This window comes from Xylaria bambusicola (genome assembly GCF_022495145.1).
Source record: "Xylaria bambusicola strain CBS 139988 unplaced genomic scaffold F5B22scaffold_75, whole genome shotgun sequence".
NCBI classification, from domain to species: Eukaryota; Fungi; Ascomycota; class Sordariomycetes; order Xylariales; family Xylariaceae; genus Xylaria; species Xylaria bambusicola.
In genome coordinates this window covers 129,322-154,471 of record NW_025953628.1, presented here as the reverse complement: position 1 = coordinate 154,471, position 25,150 = coordinate 129,322, and the positions used below count along the sequence as shown (strand labels likewise).

Genomic DNA, 25,150 nt, shown 5'->3' with positions numbered 1-25,150 from the left:
ATATAACAGTACCAAAAAGGTAAGGATCCGTCACTAGGTGCGCACTCCACCCTAATTCCAACCCTGCATGGGATGTCGTTATACCATACACCGTGTTACTAGGTTTCCACCCCCGGTTCAGTATCGAAGGAATCCAAACTCATACTGGCTGAGTAGTACTTCCTCGGTACCGTCAGTGATGTTATATTTGCAAGGATCTGATCGAAAGCTCTCAAACTGATCATCTCTAACCTGAGAAACACAGTGTATGTGATGTTTTGCATGCGCGGTGCTCGTGCAGGGTCAGATCGGTACAAGTGAATACGACGAAGTGAACAGCTACGGTACTCAGAGGAGTACCCCGTGGGATTAGGCTACGAGAGGTCAAGCGAGAAAACTACTATGATGTGAAAGAATTGTGAGAGATTTTGAGTTTAGCATTTCATCCCCCCCCCCCGTCCTTCTCTCGTCTTGAAATCTTTTTTTTTCTTCCGCGCCGCAACAAGGGGGCAGATGCAGGGGGATAGCGTATCAACCTAGGTATACGACAAGTATTGAAGTCCGGGGGCATTGCATAGAAAACTTGCGCCATCCCATCCGTCGCCTTGAGAAATCAAAGTGTGCTTACTCTTGACTGTTGGTTCTGAAGTCTCGACATCCAATTTTTCTTGCTTCCTCAACACACACTCGCCCAACATGGTGTTGGGACCTATGGGCGCGGGCCTCATCGCGCTTGCGTGGATTCTAACAGCAATAACCACCGTCATCGTCGGTCTAAGAGTATGGGTACGATTTCGAGTGCGACGGCACATGATACTAACAGTGGATGATCTCCTCGTTCTGACTACCTACGTGAGTTTGACCCTTATGTGACCACGCGCGCACCAAGCTCACGAGGCGACCTCTATAGGGTTTGGTGATTGTCAACTCCATCTTCGTTACCATTTCAGCAGACTGGGGGCTTGGGGAACACATGGCGACACTAGAAGATGAGCCGCTCCGCATCATCTATTCCATTAAATGGGCGTTCCTCGCAGAGGGGCCAGCCATTTTCGCTGGTGGTTTTGCTCGCATATCCTACGCTATTCTCTTGCTGGGCATCACACCTCCTACAAAAACGAGACGTATCTTTCTCTGGTCCATCATGGGCCTGCAGTTCGCTGCCGATCTCGCCGCTGTAATCGTCACATATTCCCAATGCCGACCACTCGTGGCCTATTGGGATCCCAGAGTCAAAGGGGACTGTTGGCCTCCAACTTATCAACAGTATATCGGCTTTACCCAAGGCTGTGAGACAGACCAGATAACCATTCTTTAGGTTCGTTTTGGCTAACTCTTTCAAAGCAATTGTCTCTGCAGTTGATGTCGTCCTGGCTTTGTACCCAACCTCTTTATTCTGGAACTTGAAGATGGAAAGGAAACAGAAGATATATCTCAGTTGTGTCATGGGATTAGGCGTAATGTAAGTCATTACTTCAAAGCTATCGACATATTCATTTTTTAACTAGTAGAAACAGCGCTAGCGCAGCATCCATCGCGAAAACCGTCGCTCTCAAAAGCTTCACAGAAACTCAAGACTTTACTTGTCAGTAACACCTCAGGCATATCCCACAAACTAATCAGTACTGACGTGGAGGATGAAACAGATGCTTTATCAGAGACTGCATATTGGTGGACGTAAGTATCATCGCAAAGCCCGAGGAATGCCGCTCTGGGGAGTGGCCACTCGGATACCCCAAAATACTAACACCCTTGATAGAACCGAGATAAGCGTGGTCCTATTCGCGGTGTCGATACCGATCCTGTCGCCTATCATTCGGCCAACAAAGACCATGTCGAGCGGCCGTTCTGGCCCATCCGGTGGCGGTGTAATCATGAACACCTTCAACTCCCGAAAGCTCAAGAAGAGCAACGGATCGTCGAACGCGGACGAAGGCGATTTTGAGCTCCTCGAAGAATCGCATGGTTACATGCACAACAATAATTCCTCGGACGGCGGCCCACAGCCTGCGAAGACTTACGATTATTCGATTTCCCGACAGAACCAAGCTCAGCAGAACTTTAGTACGCCCGGAATAAAGCGGGAACTGACGGTTTCTGTGACTCGGAACACGGGATATGGCGATAGGGAATTCTAATGACTGGGAGCATCGATACCTTTTGACGTTTGAGTTACGTTGCTTGATTTAAATTGTACATTTGCCAACCCTAACTCGACGTTACGGGTTTGGCTAGCGTTGGCGTGTACCTTTATCGTTATATTTGACGAATACCACTGGTTGTGGTCTTGCGATCCGCCTGTATGAACTTTGGGGGATTGATGAAGATGAATGTTTTGCTTCTTTACTGTATTATGATTCAGGCGCAATGCCTGTTAATGTCTATGTAGGACTACAAAAAGGAAAAAATTAGAACCTGTATTCCAAACATTCAGTACCCTCTACTGCACCCTGACCACTGCTACTCTCACTGTTCGCCGAAGATTATGGAATGCCTGGTAGCATTGACTCTGGGATAAGGCATTCAGCGCTAGCGACTAAACCCTACTACTCTCACGCCTCGGAGACGGCCCGCTTCTTCATAATACACCGTCTCCAAGACGACCCCGTGAACATTGAGATTCCTCTAGTCGACGGCAATAAGGACAACGGTACGTTTTACCCTGTGTATAGGGAACGGTGATCTACCCGAAAGAGGAAAAGACGAGGACAGGGGCAGGAAAGGGGGAAACTACGTACAGCTTCCACGAGAGTATTTGAGTAAGGGGTCTTCAGGTTATCTTTATTATAGCCTTTTCCTGCGATGGTCGATAGGTGATCGTTACGCTCGTCGCGGCAGACACGTATACGCGTGCAGTCACGTCTCGTCCTCCTACCCCTCCTATTATGTCTATGTCGGTGTGGGCCAAGATTCATCTCTAGAGTCGGTATTATATCTGTTCCCGCTGAAAAGAGGTTCACATATGGTCGCAATCATGGCAGTACTAGCTCAGATCATTACCTGCTGTGGGATTTCGCTTCGATCCATGTCTTTGCAGCAACCTAGGTATGTTTGAACTTGACCATCGTATAATTACTACTAAATATTCCAAAGCTCTGTAAGATCTCTTAGCCCTATTCGCCCCTGGATGATGTGTTGGAAGTAAATAGACAACGACCGCACTGTAAATTTTGCTGTGCACTGGTATGCCTTGAAGGGCTATTTCATTGATAAATGTAGATGAATAGTAGGCAAAGGGTAATTTTAGTCACGTAGCAACGAAATCCGTATAATTACTCGTTATCTGTGTTTATACCACTGGCGGTTATACGGGTTCTGTTGTCAGGTGGGCTGTTGCCTACTGAGATACCTATGTGGAATCGCCGGCACTCTCAGTAGCAACTCCATACGTACCTGAGGTACCAAGGTAGCACTACGTAGGTGTTTGATCATAAACATGCCTCTTTTTTCTTCTCCAATATCTAGAATGCAGCTTTGCGGAGTTCTCATGAATTACCTTGAGCTAGATTCAACCGGCAATATGACAGAACTTAAGAACATGCAAAGCGAGATTGGTCAGTCGGATGATCTCCGAATAGTTTATAAAGACGATCCGACTTCACTCTGCCGGGCTTTGGTCGCGTTTTAGCCAACAAAGCTGGAATGGGATCTAGTCCAAGATGGCAAAAAGATTCGAATGAACTTGCATGGTATTGCAGCCGCCATCATGTTCCTACGTCGCATATTTGCATTCTCTGGGGTCCATACCCTATTTGGGGCGAATGAATCTCGGCTGATGCAATTTGCATGGAAAGCCGAACCGCTCTCTGACCAGACCAAACCTGAAGAAGTTCAGGCACTACTTCAAGAACTTGAGGTCCCCATCCAAAGGGGAGAAAGTCTTACACTCTTACAGGTCCTGGATCACATCACAATGGCAGACTTTTGGGGATCAGCATCTCTGCGCCTCGACAGTCCCAATATACTGGTCCGCAAGGAAGGCAGACGTCAAAAACTCGTACTAGACAAGAGTGATATCAAGGATATTTACAAGAGAGAAGTAGTAACGCTCCAGATGGGCGATAGCATCGAAGAAAAGCTTCGTATACGCTACCAAGATACTTTACCTCTTCGAGGCCGTTCCAAAGGAGTTGCGAAGCGGAATTGTAATTTCCCTCTAATTATCCGACTTCATTGCCGGCCCTATGAGCGCGAGGACTCGCAACCCGCCCTCACAAGCTTTTCTGATTTTCGTTCATTCACTGTTCGACAAGAAGCCATAGATGAGGCAGGCTTAGAGGAGAGAGAACACATTTATACTCTCATCGCCTGTTACAAATGTCCCTCTACTGGACAGAAGACCGACACACATGGGGAACTTCAATTGTGGACAAAGGGCGGGGTACCCATTGGGCCGATAAATGAACCGCTAGATCGGAGAGACACTTTGTTCATCCATGACCCCGGTTTTTGTATCGGTTTATCGGATAAAGTTGAGTCGGTTCTTCTCTACGGTAGAGTAGACTTGACGAACTATAAGGAAGACCACAGAGCTGCAGAAGTCGTCAAGAACACATTTTGGCCTTCTCAATATCAATGGGTTAAATATAACCAAAAGCAGAAACAGACACCGAAGACTGCTTCTCACGATTTGTCTACTCTGTTCCGCGATGGCATCAGAGGTCCTACCCTGGACAGACCGACACTGTAGCCAATAGACTCCACGAAAGGAGATACTACAATGACTGATGGAAAAACTGGTCGTCACGGCTTGAAGAGATAGCACCGTGATGTAGATGGCGATAGGGAAGAGGCGATATACCAAGGCTCTAACCAGAGCGAGACGAACAGGTAGAAGAAGCCTACACAGAACTCTTAACCTCAAAACGGCACGGATCATCATTCTGGCCGTGAGAGAGCACCGTGAGGCAATTCATATGGACTCCAGGGACTAAAGTCCGGCTCTGGGTCTAAGGGGAATCCACACCGGCCTCTAGAGTCCTAGGAGGCGCCTGTACAATCAGAGCCAAGTCACACACTACCGGTATAGGTAAATAGGTGGTAATAATCACAAATCTAGACCGAAGAGGCGATGACGACCTCCAGGGCCGCCCAGGGCGTGGAGGAACTACTCCAACCGTAGAGGCCACGCAGGAGGACAAGACTACCGTCACAGCGGAAGTTATACAGTCCAGAACTACAACGCCGGCAAGGGCTATGGAAGTCGAGGCCGAAGGCAAGCCTCTCGAGGTCGGGGGCCGGCCCGGAGCATAGAGGATCTTCTTATTTCAGGTAACCGAAATAATACTTGACGAATGTCTGCTGTGATCTTGTGAACTAGTCTTCTTCATTTTGATTTCTCAACATAGCTCCCTTCAGTAACCAGCTCGTGACAGCTGTGTGATCTTTTTAATTTCCTATTTTCATAGCTAGCAGCATAAGCTAGTATTCAGGACTTTGAAGATGACTTATATTGAATGATTGGAGCTGGCAGCCACAAGTTGACAACAATCGAAGAAACTCGGAGGTACCAAGGTAGCCACACCCGAATAACCATGGAATCCGTGTAACCGCCCATTGTATAAACAGCAACGAGTATGCGGATTCCAAGGTCAGGTGACTGCACATATGTCATGCGGAGAAAAGATTTTCAACCTCTCGCGGTTTACATTTCTAAAACAGCAAAACATCACACGGGAACTTTGCCCCCCGCTCCATCAATTAATCACTGCTGCTCTTATTGACCTTCTACTGAGCTGGAAGGCACCTCGTATGTGATTGACTGGCCTGCTGCCATTATCCAACTCGCCACTCGACAATTATCCATGCGGTCATCTTACAACATCAACACACACAGCACAAACACGCGTCAACTCATTGAGATACCCCACGCTCAAAGCCTAATGGAGTTCTCGCAACCCAAATTTCGCCCTGTATTGGGCGAGACCATGAGCACCTAGGAAGCGTGTTCCTCGGCATTCTTAAGTGGTTACATGTCCTTCAAGTATCCGCTCATCGTGTCGCTGTGGACGGAGTGGCGACAGCACGAACAAGATAAGCAGAAAGAACAACAACAGACCACATTTGTTGTCTTGACAGCAACCGAACCCAACAAGTAGCTTATGCAAAAAGCCTTGAAAAAGCAACTGGACAACAGTAGAATTGAAGGCGAAATCAGCGTTGAAGTGGCTGCCATTTTCTTCCGAGCACATGGGTTCATACCCGGGGCGCGTTTCGCGCTTGTTGTCGATACTCTGATCCCTGATCTATCTGCTTGGGATCATGCAGTCTACTTTGGTGTTTCCACCTGGAATAGATTCCGTGCTTCCGGTGACCAATGGTCCCGGGTATGCTCACTCTGCGCCCGTCCAATCGCGTTTTGGCCTGGCGTGTGAAAGGCCTACTCAATGATTCCTAGTTTCGAGTCCCCGCCGAACTTGACCCGTGGGATGCGTGAGAAAATGATCACGATAGGCTGCGAGTTCGATGAGGAGGGTCCGAATCTAGAGATTGCGAACCAAATCATGTCACAGATAACGCTCATTACAGCCAAAGTTCCCCTTATATTGATTGTGTGTGAGGAGAAAACGAAGTATTTGCTACTGGAAGCTTCCCACGAGAGGTTTTCATTGGGTACGAGATGGACGACCTCACCTCGCTCGAGCAACGAAGGGTTTTTAGCAGAGCGACGCAGAAGCCCAGGATTCTTTGGGTTACCATGGGTATCACCCATGTATCTCAGGGATTGTGCAATCCTGATGCAATCATATGTATTGGCCCATTGCGGAGAACAGTCCACGAACCTACGTATCGGAGCGCACTAGTCATGACAAGTGCCATCAGTATCAGCGAACTTGAAGCGTGCCGCTGTCTGCTCCAGACCGAACCATTGGAGAGACAAGGGCCTAATCCTATCCTCTTACGTTTCTAGATAGAAGAGGATACGCCTGCGCCCAAGAGGCAATTACATGCCGATCCATTCGTCAGCCTGTTCCTGTGCATTGGGACATTCATAAAATGTCGTATTGTTACACGTGTAACCTCTGTACCGGTTGAAGAATGCAGTTCGCCTTGCACTTCGGCCGTACGAAGGACCATTGCAGGCTGTTCATGACCTTCCAAGACATGCAGGCAATATTGGAAAGTGAGGTTATACAGACTTCGCTTCTTGAAACAGACCCTAGAGACCCAGGCGGTCTGGGCTGGCAGATCATTTGTATATAGAGTCACCTCAAGCCACCAACAGCCGAGAAGGAGTTGGTTGGTCAAGGACTAATGCAGCCCTAGTTGATCATTGTAATCAGAATCCTCAGTTCCAAGCCCAGTTCAATCTGCCCTTGTTATACGTATACAGTGGCTGGTGGCTGAAACAAATGACATCGGCTTCTGTTGGCTACAGGCAGGACTATCTCCCGCTGATGCGCACACTAGTTCGGAGCATCGTTACGTTGCTCTTGCCATGACCCGACCGATTGCTATCCACCGTCCTTTTCCGGGACAGTGTGGATTCCAATTGGCATCTTCAAGCGAAGACGATATAAAATACGATACGGACGGTCACGTACGACTTACTAATAGTCTTCTCCCGAATCACCTACAGTCATGGATGGATAAAGGGGCACCATGGCTGCGCATATTCTTCTTTGACGTGGCCAAAAAATGCAAAAAGATCTTGCTATTAAGACAGCGTGTTCTAAACCGCAATGGGCATAAGAATTTCATCTAGACCTCTGTTTTCTCATTTTCTTATCTAGATAAATCTTTAATATAAAATTTTATATATTAGATCATTAACAGCCTTTGTAGAACTAAAAGTCTGAAGAAAAACCTATGTGAACCAACTACGACTCTATTCCAAACGTTCTCTAGTTACTAGTAGTACCTGATTTCATGGCAGTTAGCCACTGATATCGTCCGTATAATACTAATAATCAGTCGGCTACAAATCTGCATCTGTATGTCTTGCTCTATCCTTCTTAGATTGCACTCTGTTCATATGTACCCTCCGCTTTAGGTATAGGAGCGAAAAATCTTAAGATGACCTGTCGTATACCCAACTCCAGACATATTTGTACTGGGCATTGGGTTGGCAGCGCGTGGGACGCCATTTTTTTGTCTTGATGTCTCTTGTTTTTTCCTGCCACTCTAAATCGCTGGGCGGTAAGGTGCGGCAGGAGTTAATACTCGCGTATTATCTACAGTGTCTTACAGGAAGTTTGTTATGTTCTAATCCACCTTATGATATTATCTTCATATCCATGATCTGTCAAGGCTAGCAAATTCTTGAATTTAAGAAGTCTGTCAATTAGGAAATACTGCCACATGTGTTAACTCCGGCTTTCTCGTCCACCAAATGTCTTCATCATTTGTTTTCCGTTATAGAGAAATAGATATCTTTAGTGGTTGTCGACTCTAGTAGCAAGACTCTGCTGTCTGATTACAGTACCATCATAACACAGCTATTAAGGACCTATTAGCATGGAGAAATGAAGGTATAGACTTACCAGAACAGGAAGCTAACCTAGCGCCTCGCTGTGGTCAGATAATGTGCTTATTACTGGAGACAGCGAGGGAGGGATCTCGGAATGGCGAGCATCGAGAACGTCTCGAGGAGTACAAGAGCCTGATCAAAGAGGATCTGCCGCTAGATAATTCTTTTGCTATCTTCGTTATCGAGTTCTTTGAATATCGGGTTCTAGTAGATGAGCTCATCCGCTATCCAAGGGATATCAGAGATGCGGCGATAACGCCCCTCACGACGTTGAACTAATTAATCAATCAATCAATCGTAGTCCTATACCCAAGCACGTTCTTCGGTCACCGGTGTATATGATGGGATGGCCATCACTTGAAAGTGTGCGATATAGTCGAGGTAGAAAAGAGAAAAGAAGATCATGTTTTTCGATTACCTTCTTTAATCCTAGGGTATGCGGGTAGACACTCATGCGGGGCGTTGACCACCACCTGCAGCGCCCGCATTGAGACACAGTACTTCGTATGTATGATCAGCCAGACTCCTAATCGATATTAGTGAAATGGCACAATTCTGACCACTACCATACCTCAACTGTGTTTATGCACAGTTTTCCACCTATCATGTGAGAGATTCCATCCCTTACTTACTAGGTATCCTAGCACATCGAGTCTCGCAAGATGAATGAAAAGTTATAACAGTCCAGCCTTGCGAGCTGAGTGTGGCTGAATAGTCGGTCACCCTTGCAAGATCGATATCAGAGCTGGGCTAAGCTGATCCAGTACTACCTAATTCCCGCTTGTTCAGGCTGTCCCCTGCGTTATGTTGCGCCAAAACTAGCGGTCTTATTGCGCACCAAAATCCCAAGGCCTCGTCACGCAGTACAGACGGGCTCCGGGAATAGCAAAGGATTTCTCCGTGCAGGTACAACCCCTCACCGCCTCGCACAATGTCGCCTCAAGGAGGGGTAACGTCGTAGGGGAGGAAGACCACGGGTTGAGCATTCAGTAGAAAACGGACCGACGCTCCTCATTCTCAAACGTGGATCAGCACAAGAGCATTACTCTTTCACTTCGGTTCAATCTTAGTACTCGGGGATACCAATAGGTCATAGTGCACAACAATAACCAACAGACCATCATGGCGACTCATGTCAAGCTGACTGTCACCCATTATCGCCTGCCCCAGCACACACATGAGGACTTCATGAGATGGATCATCGATGACCACTTGCCGCTACTCATGCCCATCTTGAAGAGAAATGGCTTTGTGAGCTACTCGCTCGTATGTTCCATCTCGCCCGCCGCTGGCATTGGTTAGTGATGGCCCATTGACCCCAAAGTAGTTCGATACACCTGCTTCGATGAACGAGCAACTCAAAGCCAGCATGGCGGGCGGTCACAGAGAGAAGTGGCAGTATGCTGATTTCGACTGCTTCATTGAGTACGTGTTCACGGATGTCAAGAACATTGAGGGCATGCTCGCAGATCCCGATTGGGCCAAGTCCGTTGAGCACGAGCCCGATTGGGTAGACACAAGCAAGGCTTTGATGTCCATTGGCTACATCACACCCTATCTGATGGAGAATGGCGACGTTGTAAATGTTCCAAAGTTGAAGTGATGTTCTGGGCCCTGAGCTGCGAGATCTCCTTGCTGTGTATGTAAAGTGGTATTCTCTCTGTCAGATGTCCGAGGTAGCTACGACGGAGTATATGTAGGATAGTTTAAAATAGCACAAAGCTGATCACTATAACTAGAGACAGAGGACAGATGCCCACTTCTCATTTAAGACAGCCGGTAATAGTCCATGTCCGCCCCGGTGATCCCAGCATTGGCATCTCATTAATGATGATAAATGATCTGGTCTATAGCAGTAGACATTAGAGTCTAGTGAAAAGCCATTCTATAGATTGAGCCGCAAGTCTTCCAGGTGGCTCTTGTGGCTTTCCCATTTCCCATAAGGCTTCAGGACCGCGAGTGTCACACGCAGATATGGGCAGTGGCTCATCCTGATATAGCTCGAAACAATAATCTATGCAGCGCTAGCATGGAGTAACGTGATGTTCCCGTGCGGACAATTCTTACTAGGTCTGCAGGTCTCTATAAGCCAAGCGCCTATACTTCAGTACCTCAACATCCATGGTGGAAGCAGTTGTGTATATCAGGTAAGTGTAAGTACAGTAAAACAAAACCTTGCCTGCATTCAGACCGGTCCGCGACCAGGAACAATAGGAGGCGGGGCGATTCTCGTATCGAAGATACGTCGATCGACGACCTTGAAATCGAAGAGCTTGTCAAACTCTGCCTTATTGCGCATGAGCTCCTCGTTGGCCTTCGTGAGCTTCTCGGGCTGACCGTCTTCAGCGACATTCAACTTGACGTTGAGCACCCATTTCTGCGCTGAGTCGACGGGCCGTAGATCAGCCCATGGCGGCAGGTGTGCGATAGGACGACCCGGTGATTCAGGTAGGTGATAGTACCTGCTCAACACAATCTCTAGGTCCCCTCTATTGAATGAATAGCTCTCTTGGATGAGCTCATTTGTGTACCTATAGTGATAGATTAGCGATCTAAGTAGTAAGTGAACAGATGAAGGTAGGTTGATGTAAGTACGTGTGTCCATTCGCAAATAGCGATCCTGGTAAGTTGTGTGGAAACGGTATTTCGATCTTCTTTCTAGATGTGATGGGAGAATCTCGTAGAGGGTCCGGTAAGTCAGTCCATCTAAGGGTGGCGGGAAGGCGGTTGAGGTCTACAGTAGATTCCTTGCCGAAGTCTACCTCTGGCGCTACCTCATACGTGGCCTGCAATATGTATGATGAGCGCAGAAGCTGCTTGTTCAATTCCCCCCATAACTGCTTCTCTTGCTGGCGTGGTAGGACGCTTGGGTGTACGGCCTTAGGCAGCCCCTTCGGCTGTGGCTGACCTGCAAAGAAGAGAATCCGGTGAATCGTCCGACGCGCCGTCATCCATGATAAGCCCTGGAGTATGGCGCAGGCTGTGTCGAACTCTCCTGGCTTAACGGATGCAGTGAGAAATAATTCATGCATATCGAATAGTGCTTCGTGACTCTGTCTTGGATACGGTTGGTGACCATGTGGTCCCGTAACTGAGTGATAAGCTGCGGTCCGTCACGACGCGGAGAGTGTACTTCTGCTAAGCTCAGAGTATCGATAAAGTCAAGAGGGATACTGTCTTTAGAGAATTCACTGCGACAGGAAGAGATGAGACGGTACCACTGTAATGGCGTTACGGTAAGTGAAGGATACTGATGATGTTGAGATGCCACGCAGCGTTGGCACTTGTCGCCAGTCGGAAGCGGTTGCTAATTGAGTGCCTTGGTACCTGCTCAGGTACATGCATCTGTACACATAATCGGTAAAGAATTTTCGAATCTGCCGCGATTTTTCCCTAATAGATTGTATCTGGAAGTGCTTGGGGGGCTTTGAATGGCTTTGAATAGCTTTGAATGACTCTTGATGAACGTTAAGAGTTATCACTATTACCATCGACCGTTGGAGCTGTCATTGCCCGTCTGGTACCAAGTGTGGCGTTGGTATTGTGGCTTGTCAGTCAACATGTCCTGTGGCTAGGGTACCATTATAGCCTCCTATTGGCCTGAAAGTTGATGCCGCTTTATAAGGTATTATTAGGTAGTGTTTCTTGCCGGCACGCGTTTTCCCTTCTTCAACTCTAATCAGCTTCTATATAGATTTTTTTTTTGATATAGTATGCGAAGCGTGAGGACAGGTCAATAGGAAATTGTACCGTGCCTTGATTAAATGAAGATGAAAACCTCGCGACTAATAATAGCCTCATAATGGGTCCGCTTCCATGGGCACGCGACATCCCTTCAGTAGCTCCCAAGGCTCCTCGAATTTATGCCGCCACAAGTTTCCCAGGTCTCATTTAATAGCTATCCACAGCGGAACCGAGCAAACAATAGCCCGTGGCTAACTTTCACATGTAGCATGAGGGCCCAGCTGCTGATTTGGAATTTCTCACAAGTTTCGGCGGAAAATGGCTCATCTCCTTTAGCTTCAGCTGTGTCCTCACCACATGGACATTACCGCGAGAATGGTGTTGCTTTGCTTCACCACAAGCAAGCATGAATATGCAGAGAGGAGTTTAATCAAACGTGGTGTAACCTTTTCGAGGTCAGTTGGTGGGCCTACCCAGAAAGGCGGTAGAGTCCACATGTAGGGATAACCAACACGCCTACTTAGTAGGTACGCTACTGTAGATCGTATGACACGCAATATATTGAAACTCGCTCCACCGGAACCCTTGCCAAGTTCTGTTACCATATCGTTTTACGTTGTTTGGTCTCGTGATCCGTTCGACTTAGCTTTATGGCAACCCCCCGATCTCGCGATTGTTGCACCTTTTCAGGGGTCTACAATGCCCTGTACAAGCAGTGACCCTCGGGGGCAAGAAAAGATGATGACATGATCAACATATCAAGCCTCGTGGATCAAAGACATCGTAGGTGGCTGATCCCAGGTAACCAGGAAACTGATCTCTCCATAATGACTTAATAACCCCATCCATTGGGACATTCAAAATGCTCTTTTTACGCAGGCCCGGCTATCCTGCCAGGATACATAGAAGTCTCTAATAGATACATCGCCATAGCTAGAAGTCACAAAGGCAACACACTGTCCAACTCACAAGGCCTCTGTGGATTCTAATTCGAGTTTACCTTAGCGTGTATCCATGATACCAAAGAGGCACATATACTGCGTCAGACGAGTTGATCGGCGAAAAGCGCAGTTTCTTGGACATTACACATCAAGTTCATACACGTCACTAACAGTGGGTTACAGGAGATTTGCGCTCCTAACAACGTAAGTTTACGCAAGCGCTCGGATCTAGATGCCTTGCCTTGGTGTCTGTTGATAATCTCCCTGCCAAAAGTTTGAGCAATAATTATGTCGAGTTACACATCCATGCGAATCTATACTTTACACGGCTGCGAGTATCGGGTTTGAAGAAGTGCGAGGGCTACCGAATTCCTGAGTTTTGTATCAAATGCAGATACACAAATCCGGAACCGGCGACTGAGAAGTATAGACAACGAAAGGCGAGGAGGTGAAACGAAGCATAATTCAAAATCAAAGAAACCCAAGACAAAATAACTGCATTGTCAGAAGAGCAATAACTCACAGGCGAAATTCCAACGCCGGTGTTTCGTTGACAAGTACAGCTGACTTACAGTTTGGAACAAATTGTAGATTTACAAGATTGAGTAGTTATCTTGATCTTCTGATTTAATTATTACACATTTAACTTTATATAGTTTAGTACCTGCCCAAAACGATCGCACCTTTCTTTTGTACTTGTAGCTTCTCGCTTACCGTATACCGGCCGCTTAACTAGCATCTCGAAAGCTGTCAAATTTGGGCGTTTCCCTCGAGTTTCGTTACGTAGTGATAGTATTGGGGACTGGAAACCCACACCACAGGTGAAACGTTTACCAGACATTACCCTTGACTTGCTTGAAGTCCTTGAGTCTAATATCGCGCCAGGCGATGACACCAGCGAGACCAATGACGGTGATGGTGGTGGCGGCAATGAACATGTTTTTGAGAGCGTCATCGTAAGCTCGGACGATAGCTGTGTGGGTTGCTGAGCCGACAGGGTACGAGATCTGAGCAGCCAAGTCACCATAAATGGTGGCAAACTGGTCCTTAGTCTCCGCGGGCAAGTATTCCAAAAGCTTGCGGGGAAAGATGCCGGTCCAGATAGCGCCGGCAACGGTGCCACCGATACCACCACCAACGCTGGAGAATAGACCCTCGATGGCCAGGACGACAGCGACTTCTTGGTGAGATGCTGCAGCCATGACAGCAACTTGCTCGGCGATGACACAGGCACCACCAGCGAAGGCGTAGATGATCTCGACGAAAATGATCCAGCCAAGTGGGGTTCCTTCATGACGGAAGTGAATCAAAAGGCCGATAGCAAGGATGGTAACGGGCACACCAAAGTATAAGGCAACCCACTTGAAGCGGCCGGTTTTTCGGATGGCGACACCCACAATGAGACTGAAGAAGGTAGATCCAATACTGTAGATGTTGCCGATGTAACCTGTCTGCCACACTTTGAGTCTAAGAACGACCTGGAGGAACGACGTGAAGTATGCTGTCCAGATGTAGTACTCAATAAACAGCACGGCAGCGAGAACACAGGCACCGAGGACAGTGCGATCCTTAAGAAGTCGCCATGGCAGGAATTTGACGGGGGCCCAGTACTTCTCCCAAACAACGGCGAGGCCGAGAAGAACAAAGCCGACAACGAGGAAGGAGATGGTGAGGGGATCTCTCCAGCCGTACCGTTGGCTCGTAGCGATGCTGAAGGGAAGGAGGAAAAGGGTGAAGCCGCCAGATACCAAGATGAGGCAGATGATATCGAACTCCCAGAAGTAGTGGACAATCGACTGCATCACAGTACGGCCACTCTTGGGTCGGACGAGGATTCCTTGCTGCACCGCTTTGCGCTGGTTATATGCGAACAAGAAGTAGAGAGGTAAGCAGATGATTGGCGTAATGATGGCGAAGATACCGAAGGCCCATCTCCAGCCGATACCATTGAGGACACTCTGGGCAAGAGGGCCAGTGACCCACACCGTAATTATGTACGGCGAGCTAACATAGGCGAGCACGAATCCTCTGTTCTTCAACGCAGAAGTGTCGGCAATGAAAACACTCGAAGTATAAGAGATTCCGTTATATCTATCATATCATACTTGTTAGTCATTGATGATATTATTATAGTAAAAAAACGAGTTGGTAAGTATCCATACCCGACCCAGTAGAAAATTTGTGCTGCGGCATATGTGTTGACGTTGTTGCAAGCTGCCATGAGAACAAGCCCAAGGGTCATAGAGGACATTGTCAAGAGGTACCCTTGAGGACGACCCCATACATCTAATATCTTGGCTAATGGAAGCTTTGAAATGCCTCCAATAATGTTGGCTGCGACGCCTACTGTAGCCGTCAAAGAGTGTTCTTGGAAAGAACTGGTGACATAGGGGGTCAACAAGAACCCCATTCCTTGTTGTATAGCATCGATAAAGTAAATGAACCAAATCCTGGAATGTCGTCAGCTTCCACCATGGCGAGCATGGGGTAAGTGGTGGGCTTACAATGTATAGGCGAGATAAAGGTCGCGCTTCGTCCAGGTTTTGGTGATGGCTTCCATCTTCTGGACACCTGCCTGAGCATCTTTATTGATAGAATCATCATCTCCCCCCTGGCTGCTGGGGGGTCGTTCGGTGGCTAGAGTAGCATCTTTGCTATCAGCTCCAATAGCTTCCTTGTCGTCTGACCGCGGAGCCACCTCCTCTACCGTAGGCCGCTCCTGGATAAAGGTTTTGAAAGGGTTCCTCATTTTGGAGTCAGGATAAACAACCAAGAAGAGGTTGACTGTATATCCAGAGTTTTTGAGAGATAGAGATCGGTGAGGCAGCGGGAGGGGTGTTGGGCTGCAGGGTATTCTTAAATACAAGCAGTCCTACCATGCTCGGAATCTACCTACGGACAGGGACGGAAGATGGGTGATACTGCATGCGCGTTGAAAGGGCCGGGGAGCGAGTGGCGTGGCGCGATCGAGCCAGACCGTTCGTCGTACCTACACTAACCTGCGACTGCTCCTAAGACCGGGTCTTGCCAAGCACCAAGCGGAGGTGCTGGACTGAGCATTTTCTCGAGGTAGGAAAAAAGTACTCACTAGTATGCGTGCCGACAGCGGGACAAGCACAGGTACTCGTAGGTAACCAATTGCAGAAGCAAACAGTCCACACAATACATCACCACGCCAAAAGCTAGACGCGGTCACTATTCCCTAACTCGGACGACACCGGTCAAAGGATTTCTTGAGAGAAATGAGGGAGTTTTCCTCAGTCGATCAGAACGGCGTTCCCGTCTAGTATTGCCTTGGGGAGTTTTTTTGAACGAGAATAAGCAAGACATTGTCTCATCTCAACATTCTGGTCCTTGAGTATACAGTGGTCTCACACATGGTAAGACAGTAACGTAGCACAAGAGAAACCCGTGCGCAGAAGAATCTTCGGCTTCAGCTGTCTGCCCCATTACAGGGGTGACCGTGGTCCGTACAAAAGTAGACCAAGTGCTAGCTTACTAGCGCCGCGTAGTGGTATGGACCCTTGAAGGAAAATTTTATCAGATTGATCGGATCGATCAGATTGATAAGATAACCATGTCGTCTGCATGCCGAGAACGCGCGTTTGACCCGAAAAACTTGGTGGTGTGCCAACCCGGCATGGCGTGAATGGAATACTATAGTCATAGTGGACCGATTATTGCAACAGCAAGTCATCACTTGCGCTTGGTGTGCATTGCCTCCACTCTCTCTATACCGAGTGATCCAATAGTTAGGGGTTTCCATGTCCCAAATCAGCAAAAGGCTCCGAAGACGGATCTCATGGGAATACAATCTGGTGAGCAATTAGCAATAAGACTGAGAACAAAACGAAAGAAAAAAAATTCTGGCTAGACCGAACCAGACTGCCGGTAGCGTTAGCACTATAGCTTCACGGTGACGGGTTAAATAACGCAAAGAGCCTTGGTATCCCTAAGTTACACATAGCATCTTTCTATAGGATTTGAGCGAGTGGTGGGCAAAGCCTGTTTTTGAAGCTTATCGTATCTCACCAACAGATCTATAATGGGAAAGACGAAAGAAATATGAGAGTAAATAAAACTCGCCTTTCCCCCTGTCATATCTTCCCCATGCCGCTTTCTAGTATGTATTGTTTAGTATTGTACCTGCGGTTTATGCGGGATAGAAACGAAATTCCATGACTTCAGCTGCGAACTGTTGGTCTGCCTGCTATTACACTGAAAATGGCCACCACGATCAGCTGATGGAATAGACCCATAAACTTCTCACACGCACGAGACCAGAGGTCTAACATTAGGCAATTGGCATGTAGCCCCGGCCTTGTGTCCCACAGCTGAACTTATCCGTAGAGCTGAGGGTGTTGAAGGATCAGAAAGACGTACAGTAGCGCGTTGGTAGTATCTTTTAGCTAGTATTGAGGCCACTAAGCATGTAGCTGCATTGCGGAGGCCCCTTCATTCTTACCGCGTATCCTGTAATATGCCACAAGACGTACTGGCTCGAAGTCCAAGATATAATAACACAGCGCTGAAGGGGATAGCACATGACACCTTGGCAGAAACCTATCCAGAAGCACTCAAGAATGAGTGTAGTATTTTAAGATCGTATGAGGTCTAGGCGACCTCGCCTCTGCCGATCTCGGTAACCAGCACGATGGAGTGTCACGACTGACGCACCCGAACGCCAATGTTGATGGTTCATGACGTGCGTCCCGCTGGCCCGTCCGTGATCAGCCCAACCAGCGCATAATCACGAAGTTAGATACATGGTATGCCCCCGAAGGCTGAGGTCACAAGGCTTTAATGAGATGCATTAGTAGTTCTTGTTACCTAAGTCTTGATCAGCCACTAGGAATGCTCGTGCGGTAGAACGGTGGAAATACCTAGGTTACGTCGCACCTATATCCATGTGGTTCCTACCTAGGCATCCATTACTACGGTCGGTACTAGTGGTGACACTTGAACTTCAGTTACAAGTAACTAGTTAGGGAGGGATGATGTATCAGAGCAGAGATCAGGTTTCCGTCATGGGTACAGTAGGCCGTCAGTTTAGAGCCATCAATCCGCGTGAATGTGAGGTCAAATGTTTTTGTCGCGCGATCAGATTACGCAGCCATGCTTTGTTTGGAGGCAAGTGATCGCCAGCTGGCGATCACTTCAGACATTCGACCCTGGTGGCTTTTGGGATCATCACGTGACCTCAAACTTCTAGCGCTAGGATGTTCGCATAGCATTTTGAGAGGAACGCTACATTTATCGTCGATCGATAATCCATCATTCCATCGCGAGATCGATCATCAGCTACGCCAGCCCAGTGATCGACTAATCTCGTCTCAAGATGTCTTTGGCTCAGAAGCCCATTCGCCTGCCACCGCTGAAGGCTTTGCGTGTGCGGGATCCCAACGCCAAGCCAGCGCGAGCTTGCATGTCCATCATGACCACTGTTCTCTGTAAGACTTTACCACGATGCTGACGAATAGCTTCACTGATTCGGCAATGACTAACGCCTCCGTCCCTTCGTATAGCATGCTGGGCTTCTGCAGGCTATAGCACAGCCGGATGCGCCCAGGTCGAGCAAGCCCTGCGAGCATGCATGGACGGACCACGTCCTGCCCCGCCGCGCAAGAGCGAAGTCAACTACCATCTCTCTCGATTTAAGGACAGACTCACATACACGGCGAGGAAGAAGAGGTGATCGGGATGATTTAGCAGCTATTGATTGGACATCCATAATCTGGCCAACACCTCGACTACGCCTCGACCTACCCCCACTCGAAGGCAGACCTGGCGGGTTTCCAACCATTATACTGTTTAGGCGATTAGATCTTCGCCTATCATCATCTAGAAAACGACTACCTCGTGTAGCTTACGCCTTATACATTGTACGATACAATACGAAGACACGAAGAAGAGAGGAGATGAAACAACAACTTGCCCAGGGCGTGCTACGTGCAGTCATAACAGATTCTCAAAATCAGGTAGCCCAGTTTAGAGGTATCCATACGCTCAAACAACGGGGCTAAAATGCTCCCGGGGCTAAAAATGTACATCAAGAATAAGACTCTGAATGTAAATATATCAAAATACCCAACCCATATATACATATTGGTCACCAAGCCCTCTCACGTGCAGCTCACTTCCTGCCCAACACCTAATAACCCCCCTAGCAAAGACAAGGCAAGTGCAGGCTCTGGTAGTTACTGCACGTCTTGCCAGACGGGACCTCGCTACCGGTCTGTAGATACACCTGCCAGTAATCACCGCTCCCAATCTTGCACACGAGGAAGTTTAGCTGGCGGCCCCAAGCGCTGCTCGTGCCCGTGATGATAGTGTCTCCCTCGAGGGCCCAGCCAAGCGCCGCCGCCGCCGTCCCCGCGCTCAGCGTCAGCGTCTTGTACGAGGTGCTGTCCTGGCCGACCGTCAGATACGCGCTGCTGTTGGCGCTCTGGATCGCTCCGCTCGCGATGTTGAAGTACTCGCTGCTCGCCTCCGGGCCCATGACTGGGATTTTCGCTGCTCAGAGAAATACAACATGCGTGTCAGTGTGTCATATGCTATGAATGAATGCGCGATCGTCTACATGGGACGTGAGACAGTTTGGAGTACTCCCAAGGTCGAAAGCAGCGAGAAGGTGAGAGGGGGGGACAAGAAGAGAAGCAAAGACTCACGATCTTGCCGATAAGCCTGCAGATAATAGTGAAAGATAGGCGACGATACACCACGGATCTGCTCCGGCTTCGCGAGGACAACAGCGCAGGGCGCAACCGCAGCCGCAATGGCGATAAACTTGGTGATCCAGGACGGCATGGCAAAGTTACCTAGCTAGTGGATTGTATCTCTTACAATCAAAACAAGCACCACAGGAGCAATACATTTGAGCCACGAATGCAGATCAATGCTCGAATCCATCTCAGCTAAAATAACCCAGCGATATTATTAAATCTAGACAAAACAGCCTCAACAACACAACGTGACCAGGAAGGACGGTGGTGAACGCCATTTCCCTCCCCACTCCTTCGTGAAAACGCGGGCGGATATTTGCTGCAACAGGTAATAACCGGAGGGTTCGCACCCGTGGTGAATCAAGCAAAGGTCAATAAATGTGAAAAGAGCTGCGCCAATGTAATTGGGGTACCTCTCTCTAGTCTGTAGCAAGTGGCCTTTCATCTCTTCCAATTTCGCGAAATGAATATCCAGCGCCACTAAGTGAGTAATGCGTGTACGTGTATAGACAAAGGAAGTATATGATGTGTGCTGTTTACATGAGAAAATATTCTTTCGTTATCTATCTAGAATTAGATCTGTTGTGCAGAGCAGCACGCAAAGGCAATGCATGAGAATTGGGATTGGAGGTAGATTATTGGCTGCCTCTACATATATATATAATCTGTCAGGCTGGCAGCAGGCCACGGAACGGTCAAACACAGCATGGCGCTCTCGCCTCCGCTAGGTGAACTTCCTCACATCTTCCACATATCCGAGTACTCGGAGTAAAAATGTCGTATGCTGCTTTTGCATTGACAGATGCATGAAAACAAACCCGGTCATCCTATAACTAGCGCCACACCGGAAAGGCTGTCCAAACAGGAGAAGAGAACAAACATTTCAATGCCGCCTGCCTCACCGGTAACTCCGATTTATGCTCTTGAGAATGATGCCCCAGTTTCGGCGAGGTGATACGATGATCTTATGCCCAGTTGTTGCGGCGCTAACGGCCACAACCGGTAGACAGAATATTCTATTTCGCAACAAGCGCATCGCAACATGAATTTACCAAAAGGACAGCCGATACCCGTCAGCGCTGTACCGAGATGGTCGAAACTTAAAGACTTAGGATAGATGCTGAACAAACAAACAACCAAACGATACAGATGGCTTTAGTCCAACGTTTTGTGGTTGTAATATGTCCAGAGAATCGCGAACGAGGGCTGAATGAGTGTCATGAGAAATCGGTACGCAGAAACGTAAACTTGAATAAATGAACGAGAATGAGACGGAGAAAAGGGAGGGGTATCCATGCCTCATCTAATGCTAGTAATGGGAATGGTCTTCTGGTATCAGTAGTCGTATTAAAACAGGTACGCGGTCGGTGTTCGAATGTGGGTATAACTCGTCAAATATAGCCGGTGGAAGTCGGAAGACTATGGACTTTGGTGGTTATCCTGAGGCTTAGTTCATGTCTCCAACGCAGAAAAGCTCTATTTCTCCGACACCGTTGGTATACATATTGCTTGCACCCTCCCGCCACTCGAGGAACGCTATCTGGATGTCATCGTCACTCTCGATAGTGACCAAGTCGCCATCTTCGTCACGATATTTCAACCTCAGATTACCCTTACTAATCGAGCTGGTTGTAAATCGTGCGAGTTTGCCGTCAATACGGTCGCTGAGGGATTGATAAGTGATGCTGAAAGGAACAACGAGCGTTACGTAAGTCCCCGTATCACAATTCACTCTTACTCTTAACTGTGTCGGGATCGGTAAATCCTGATTGCTGGCTGCATTGACTGCAGCAGCATTGCCAAGGGCTGACGATACTACTTGCCGGCCATCAAGACTGAGGGGCTGTGACACTGTTGACCCTGGTGCTTGTCCCATAGACGGCGTGGCCTGTCGGGGATATATAGGCTGGGTGGGGAACTGGGACATTGTCGCGCCATACTGGCCATTCTGTTGGTTCAAGCGCTCTCGTTGAACGCCTGGGCTCTGGGTGTTTGCACGCACAGGAGGATCCTGTCGAGGAGATCCAGTTTGAGACCGTGGGATGTTAGAATCATGAGCAGGGTGGAGGTGAGGTGGAATTCCAGGCACTGCAGGAACAGGAGTAGTGGTATTAGCTCTTCGTGTATTTTGCCCGTTGATATCAGGTGTACTGTATGATCGGCTGCGTTGCTGCTGGGCGAGTGTTTGCTGCGAGGCCATGACTGGCATAGATGGTCCCCTCGGGTTTCGTCCATTAACAGGCGTTGAACCGTCTCTTGAGGGCGCCCGCGGCATAGCTGGAGCGGTGTATCGATTGGTGTCTCTATCTTCCCAACCCCCTTGGGGTGTAGAAGTCCGAGGGAAAGGATACTGACCGTTTTGACTTAACAAAGTGCTGGCTGTGCTAGTTCTGGATGATGCAGGTGAGTCTACGGTGGGGGAGAAGTACGATTCGCCGCCGCGAGGCAAAGGGGGTTGTGCACTACCCGTCTGCACACTCAGCTGTCTCGGGGCAAGCGGAAGCGGGAATTGGGGCGGTGGTGCTCTAGCTAGGCTGGCTAGTGATTGAGTGCTATCGGTTGTCACCGACCTAGCACGAAGACTACTACTTGAACCATTATGTGCCATTACACCTCCCATGTTGGAGCTGTATCCTGGGTTAGGAGATGACATTTGACTTGGGATTGGCTGTTCGTCATCGTCGTCATCGTCGTCGTCCTTTTCAGCATATGGATTCTCTATATTATCAACATTTCTCATCCAAGTGAAACCGGGGGTGGCCTGCTCGGGGCTTGTTGCTGACGATTGGGGGATATTGATCTTTCGCTGCACGTCGAGACCAGTAGCCCACTTCTTCATGATTTCTTCGTTGTTATATTTGATAATGAAGTTCTCGACGCCAGGATCACCTTTCCACCAAATTTGTATCGTGTACGAACCTGTAGGCGTACGTCAGATAATACGTCTTTTTTCCGGGAGATGCGACATACCTGGTTTGGCAAAGGATATGACTTCTGTCACGTTTGACATGAAAATCCGACCTTTGAGCTGTAGCTTACTACTTTTGTTACGACCCTTGGAAATAGACTTATTCTTGTCTTTCTTGTCTTTGCTCTTGTTTGCTTGAGCCTCCTTACAACAGAGGAGAATGTTTTCGAAAAGATAAATTTCATACTAATAAATCAGCGATTTGGACCACAACGACGGAAATTCGGCTCAAGGGGCGTACATCTTTCTCTTGTTCGCTACGGCCTGTTATCACCTGGTATGAGCCGTGTAGAAGTAATTCGCCGAAATGATCCACTCGGTGGCTGTTCCAATCATCAACTCGGGCTCTGAGCTCCTCTAGCGCCTCACGCAATAAGGCACGATTGACAGCTTCATTCGCCTGTTTAAGAACTCGCTCTGCAGCCTCGATTCCTCTCGTGAGCTCGTCGTGGTTTTCCGGCGGAACCTCACCTCTCTTGAGTAGATCCTATGGCGAATTAGTATAGTTATCAGTGCAGTCCGAAAGGTTATTCATACCTTAAGCAATAGGGGATATTTGGCCAGTCTCTGCATTGGCTTCAAAAGGAAACCATCAAGAGTATTGAAATCACAAGCGACAGGGTGTTCAGCGAACTGAATCTTGTCAAATACTTGATTTGCCACCTGTGCCGCCTTCCGTTGGTTTGCAATGAATTGCTGGTAAATCTCGAATCCTTCTTCGTTCATCACGAATATTGAGCCCCATTGCTGTGCTGATTGAGGCATTGAGTTTGTCGTCTCAACTCTGATAAGGAATCGTCGCTGAAAGTCTAAAATTCCATTCAAGTTTAGAAATATTTGGTATGCCACGTCACCAGGAATAACAGCCTTATCTAGTAGGGTTTTCTTCAAATCATGTAGATTCTCCATATCCTGTACGTATTTGCGCTCTGTGTCAACAAGTTCGCGAATAATATGATCTCGGTATGTCATTTGGGCGGTGGGCCCCTCAAAACTGCCATCCTCTGGGTAGGGGGCAACTTGAAGGAGGTAGCCACCTTGTTGAGCGATGTCGAGGACATGGTTGATGACTTGGATGACCTACGCAAAATTGGGTAAGTATAAGTACACGGATATAACAAGGATAGGGAAAAACGGACCTTTACAAAGCCTGTCGTATCTTCTCTCATCAAATCAGACACAATAAAGCACTCAGCCGCAGGAATTAGTATTTGTCTCAAACATGCATTAATGAACTTGAATGTAGCTGCCTTGGCACGTCTCGTAGGGTCTGAGGGAAGTTCGGCTGGGTTTAAAGGGACATCGGGTTTGGTCGAATTATATATAGTGAGCAGCGGGTCGCCGCTCCTCAGTAGGCCCCAAAGAGATTCCACGGGATTATATTCGCTCGACATAGCATCCCGATCCAAGACTTGTAAATAGTCTTCGAAATCCGGAACTGTAGCTAACCGCTGCTTGAGTGCCACGCAAATCTGATATAGAGATCTAGAGGCGTCGGCTCTCTGATTAATGATATTGGCCGTGGCAACCACGGCATTTGCCGGCGTTGTGATCGTGGTTGAGGAACCCATGGACGCCAGAGATGTCGTTGAGGCGGAATTGACCGCCGTAGAGCCAGACAGTTGGCTGGCTCTTAAGCTGCTCATAGTGGAGACGCCACCGTAATTGTTGTTGGCAGGGAAGACAGGGGCCGTATTCGTCCTTAAAAGAGCCGGTGCGTGTGCCATGGCAAATCAACCCATTCGAGTGTAGAGTACTACAAAAGGTGAAACGTCCCGACACAGTGGGTTCAAACAAAGTACAGGAGGAACGGGCGGCCGTAAACTCGCTAGATACTCAATAACGTACAACCGTTCTACGAATTTGAGACGAGGTTGGGAAACGAGATGGACCAGCGAATGATTCCGACTGAAGGGAGGTCTGGATGCTAATGTTCCCTTTGTCGTGCCGCCGATTGTACTGGCTGTTGGTGTAGGATGGTATCGGCCGCGCTGTAGTCACGAGGGGCAGGCACCCAGAACACTGGAATGTCTGGAATCCTGCCTGGGTATCAGCAGGCCTATGTTAGCTGTATGGTCGTGATTGTAGATGATTCTCTCAATAGTAACTAGTTAGTCTTCTTGAGGAAGCGCCTTTCCTCGCTTCGGGTTTCTTTTCTCTTATTTTCTTTTTTAGGACTCCTTTTCTTCGTCTATCCTCCTTGCTTGCAATCGGCTGTGCGAGTTTGCCGAACCACCTAGATATTTTTCTTTTGCCCCCGCAGTGGTGGAACTCGAATCGGGAGATTCTATCGGTCGGCTACAAGGACAGTACTATGTAAGTATTCGTGGGGTCGGAGACGGTGAGTGCGTTAGACTGTTCTGGTCCGATATATTGCCGTCGCAGC

The 25,150-nt window shown here is 48.2% G+C and overlaps 9 protein-coding genes across 9 annotated transcripts; 4 read left to right on the top strand and 5 right to left on the bottom strand.

Annotated features, from left to right (window-relative positions):
- The first annotated feature begins 61 nt into the window (after positions 1 to 61).
- On the top strand, positions 62 to 2,419 carry F5B22DRAFT_628251 (uncharacterized protein). Its single transcript, XM_047976403.1, has 7 exons — positions 62 to 397; positions 629 to 831; positions 890 to 1,268; positions 1,324 to 1,441; positions 1,497 to 1,564; positions 1,626 to 1,656; positions 1,739 to 2,419. Exons 2-7 carry the CDS (start codon positions 676 to 678, stop codon positions 2,115 to 2,117), a joined length of 1,131 nt encoding a protein of 376 aa, XP_047825580.1. The 5' UTR covers positions 62 to 397; positions 629 to 675; the 3' UTR covers positions 2,118 to 2,419.
- Positions 2,420 to 3,390: 971 nt separating this feature from the next.
- Positions 3,391 to 5,341, top strand: F5B22DRAFT_628247 (uncharacterized protein). The gene has a single exon (XM_047976402.1). It carries the CDS (start codon positions 3,656 to 3,658, stop codon positions 4,667 to 4,669), a length of 1,014 nt encoding a protein of 337 aa, XP_047825579.1. The 5' UTR covers positions 3,391 to 3,655; the 3' UTR covers positions 4,670 to 5,341.
- A 497-nt stretch (positions 5,342 to 5,838) lies between these two features.
- On the bottom strand, positions 5,839 to 6,268 carry F5B22DRAFT_528907 (uncharacterized protein). Its single transcript, XM_047972716.1, has one exon. It carries the CDS (start codon positions 6,168 to 6,170, stop codon positions 5,940 to 5,942), a length of 231 nt encoding a protein of 76 aa, XP_047825578.1. The 5' UTR covers positions 6,171 to 6,268; the 3' UTR covers positions 5,839 to 5,939.
- Positions 6,269 to 9,150: 2,882 nt separating this feature from the next.
- F5B22DRAFT_528753 (uncharacterized protein) lies at positions 9,151 to 10,325 on the top strand. Its single transcript, XM_047972714.1, has 3 exons — positions 9,151 to 9,715; positions 9,777 to 10,088; positions 10,195 to 10,325. Exons 1-2 carry the CDS (start codon positions 9,572 to 9,574, stop codon positions 10,050 to 10,052), a joined length of 420 nt encoding a protein of 139 aa, XP_047825577.1. The 5' UTR covers positions 9,151 to 9,571; the 3' UTR covers positions 10,053 to 10,088; positions 10,195 to 10,325.
- Positions 10,326 to 10,394: 69 nt separating this feature from the next.
- On the bottom strand, positions 10,395 to 11,896 carry F5B22DRAFT_528869 (mediator complex, subunit Med18). The gene is made up of 2 exons (XM_047972715.1): positions 11,045 to 11,896; positions 10,395 to 10,980 (listed from the first exon to the last, which is right to left on the bottom strand). Exons 1-2 carry the CDS (start codon positions 11,479 to 11,481, stop codon positions 10,635 to 10,637), a joined length of 783 nt encoding a protein of 260 aa, XP_047825576.1. The 5' UTR covers positions 11,482 to 11,896; the 3' UTR covers positions 10,395 to 10,634.
- A 1,746-nt stretch (positions 11,897 to 13,642) lies between these two features.
- F5B22DRAFT_528662 (siderophore iron transporter mirB) lies at positions 13,643 to 16,193 on the bottom strand. The gene is made up of 3 exons (XM_047972713.1): positions 15,579 to 16,193; positions 15,237 to 15,524; positions 13,643 to 15,165 (listed from the first exon to the last, which is right to left on the bottom strand). The coding sequence occupies exons 1-3, from the start codon at positions 15,821 to 15,823 to the stop codon at positions 13,905 to 13,907; spliced, it is 1,794 nt and encodes a 597-aa protein (XP_047825575.1). The 5' UTR covers positions 15,824 to 16,193; the 3' UTR covers positions 13,643 to 13,904.
- A 2,219-nt stretch (positions 16,194 to 18,412) lies between these two features.
- On the top strand, positions 18,413 to 18,769 carry F5B22DRAFT_651843 (37S ribosomal protein Mrp10; the record flags this gene model as incomplete). Its single annotated transcript, XM_047979526.1, has 2 exons — positions 18,413 to 18,524; positions 18,600 to 18,769. The coding sequence occupies 2 exons, from the start codon at positions 18,413 to 18,415 to the stop codon at positions 18,767 to 18,769; spliced, it is 282 nt and encodes a 93-aa protein (XP_047825574.1).
- Positions 18,770 to 19,057: 288 nt separating this feature from the next.
- F5B22DRAFT_528456 (uncharacterized protein) lies at positions 19,058 to 20,562 on the bottom strand. The gene is made up of 2 exons (XM_047972711.1): positions 19,743 to 20,562; positions 19,058 to 19,587 (listed from the first exon to the last, which is right to left on the bottom strand). The coding sequence occupies exons 1-2, from the start codon at positions 19,879 to 19,881 to the stop codon at positions 19,238 to 19,240; spliced, it is 489 nt and encodes a 162-aa protein (XP_047825573.1). The 5' UTR covers positions 19,882 to 20,562; the 3' UTR covers positions 19,058 to 19,237.
- A 681-nt stretch (positions 20,563 to 21,243) lies between these two features.
- Positions 21,244 to 24,410, bottom strand: F5B22DRAFT_639996 (Rho guanyl nucleotide exchange factor; the record flags this gene model as incomplete). The annotated part of the gene is made up of 5 exons (XM_047977798.1): positions 21,244 to 22,715; positions 22,767 to 22,950; positions 23,006 to 23,251; positions 23,302 to 23,844; positions 23,904 to 24,410. 5 exons carry the CDS (start codon positions 24,408 to 24,410, stop codon positions 21,244 to 21,246), a joined length of 2,952 nt encoding a protein of 983 aa, XP_047825572.1.
- Positions 24,411 to 25,150: the final 740 nt, after the last annotated feature.

Coding starts and splice junctions, on each gene's coding strand:
- F5B22DRAFT_528907 (XM_047972716.1), bottom strand. CDS start 6,170: ATGTGCTCGGAAGAAAATGGCAGCCACTTCAACGCTGATTTCGCCTTC.
- F5B22DRAFT_628247 (XM_047976402.1), top strand. CDS start 3,656: ATGAACTTGCATGGTATTGCAGCCGCCATCATGTTCCTACGTCGCATA.
- F5B22DRAFT_528753 (XM_047972714.1), top strand. CDS start 9,572: ATGGCGACTCATGTCAAGCTGACTGTCACCCATTATCGCCTGCCCCAG. Junction 9,716..9,776: donor GCTTTGTGAGCTACTCGCTC/GTATGTTCCATC, acceptor ACCCCAAAGTAG/TTCGATACACCTGCTTCGAT.
- F5B22DRAFT_628251 (XM_047976403.1), top strand. CDS start 676: ATGGTGTTGGGACCTATGGGCGCGGGCCTCATCGCGCTTGCGTGGATT. Junction 832..889: donor TCCTCGTTCTGACTACCTAC/GTGAGTTTGACC, acceptor CGACCTCTATAG/GGTTTGGTGATTGTCAACTC. Junction 1,442..1,496: donor GTCATGGGATTAGGCGTAAT/GTAAGTCATTAC, acceptor TAGTAGAAACAG/CGCTAGCGCAGCATCCATCG.
- F5B22DRAFT_528869 (XM_047972715.1), bottom strand. CDS start 11,481: ATGCATGAATTATTTCTCACTGCATCCGTTAAGCCAGGAGAGTTCGAC. Junction 10,981..11,044: donor CTATTTGCGAATGGACACAC/GTACTTACATCA, acceptor CTATCACTATAG/GTACACAAATGAGCTCATCC.
- F5B22DRAFT_528456 (XM_047972711.1), bottom strand. CDS start 19,881: ATGCCGTCCTGGATCACCAAGTTTATCGCCATTGCGGCTGCGGTTGCG. Junction 19,588..19,742: donor GCAGGCTTATCGGCAAGATC/GTGAGTCTTTGC, acceptor TTCTCTGAGCAG/CGAAAATCCCAGTCATGGGC.
- F5B22DRAFT_528662 (XM_047972713.1), bottom strand. CDS start 15,823: ATGAGGAACCCTTTCAAAACCTTTATCCAGGAGCGGCCTACGGTAGAG. Junction 15,525..15,578: donor CTTTATCTCGCCTATACATT/GTAAGCCCACCA, acceptor ACGACATTCCAG/GATTTGGTTCATTTACTTTA. Junction 15,166..15,236: donor CAAATTTTCTACTGGGTCGG/GTATGGATACTT, acceptor ATGATATGATAG/ATATAACGGAATCTCTTATA.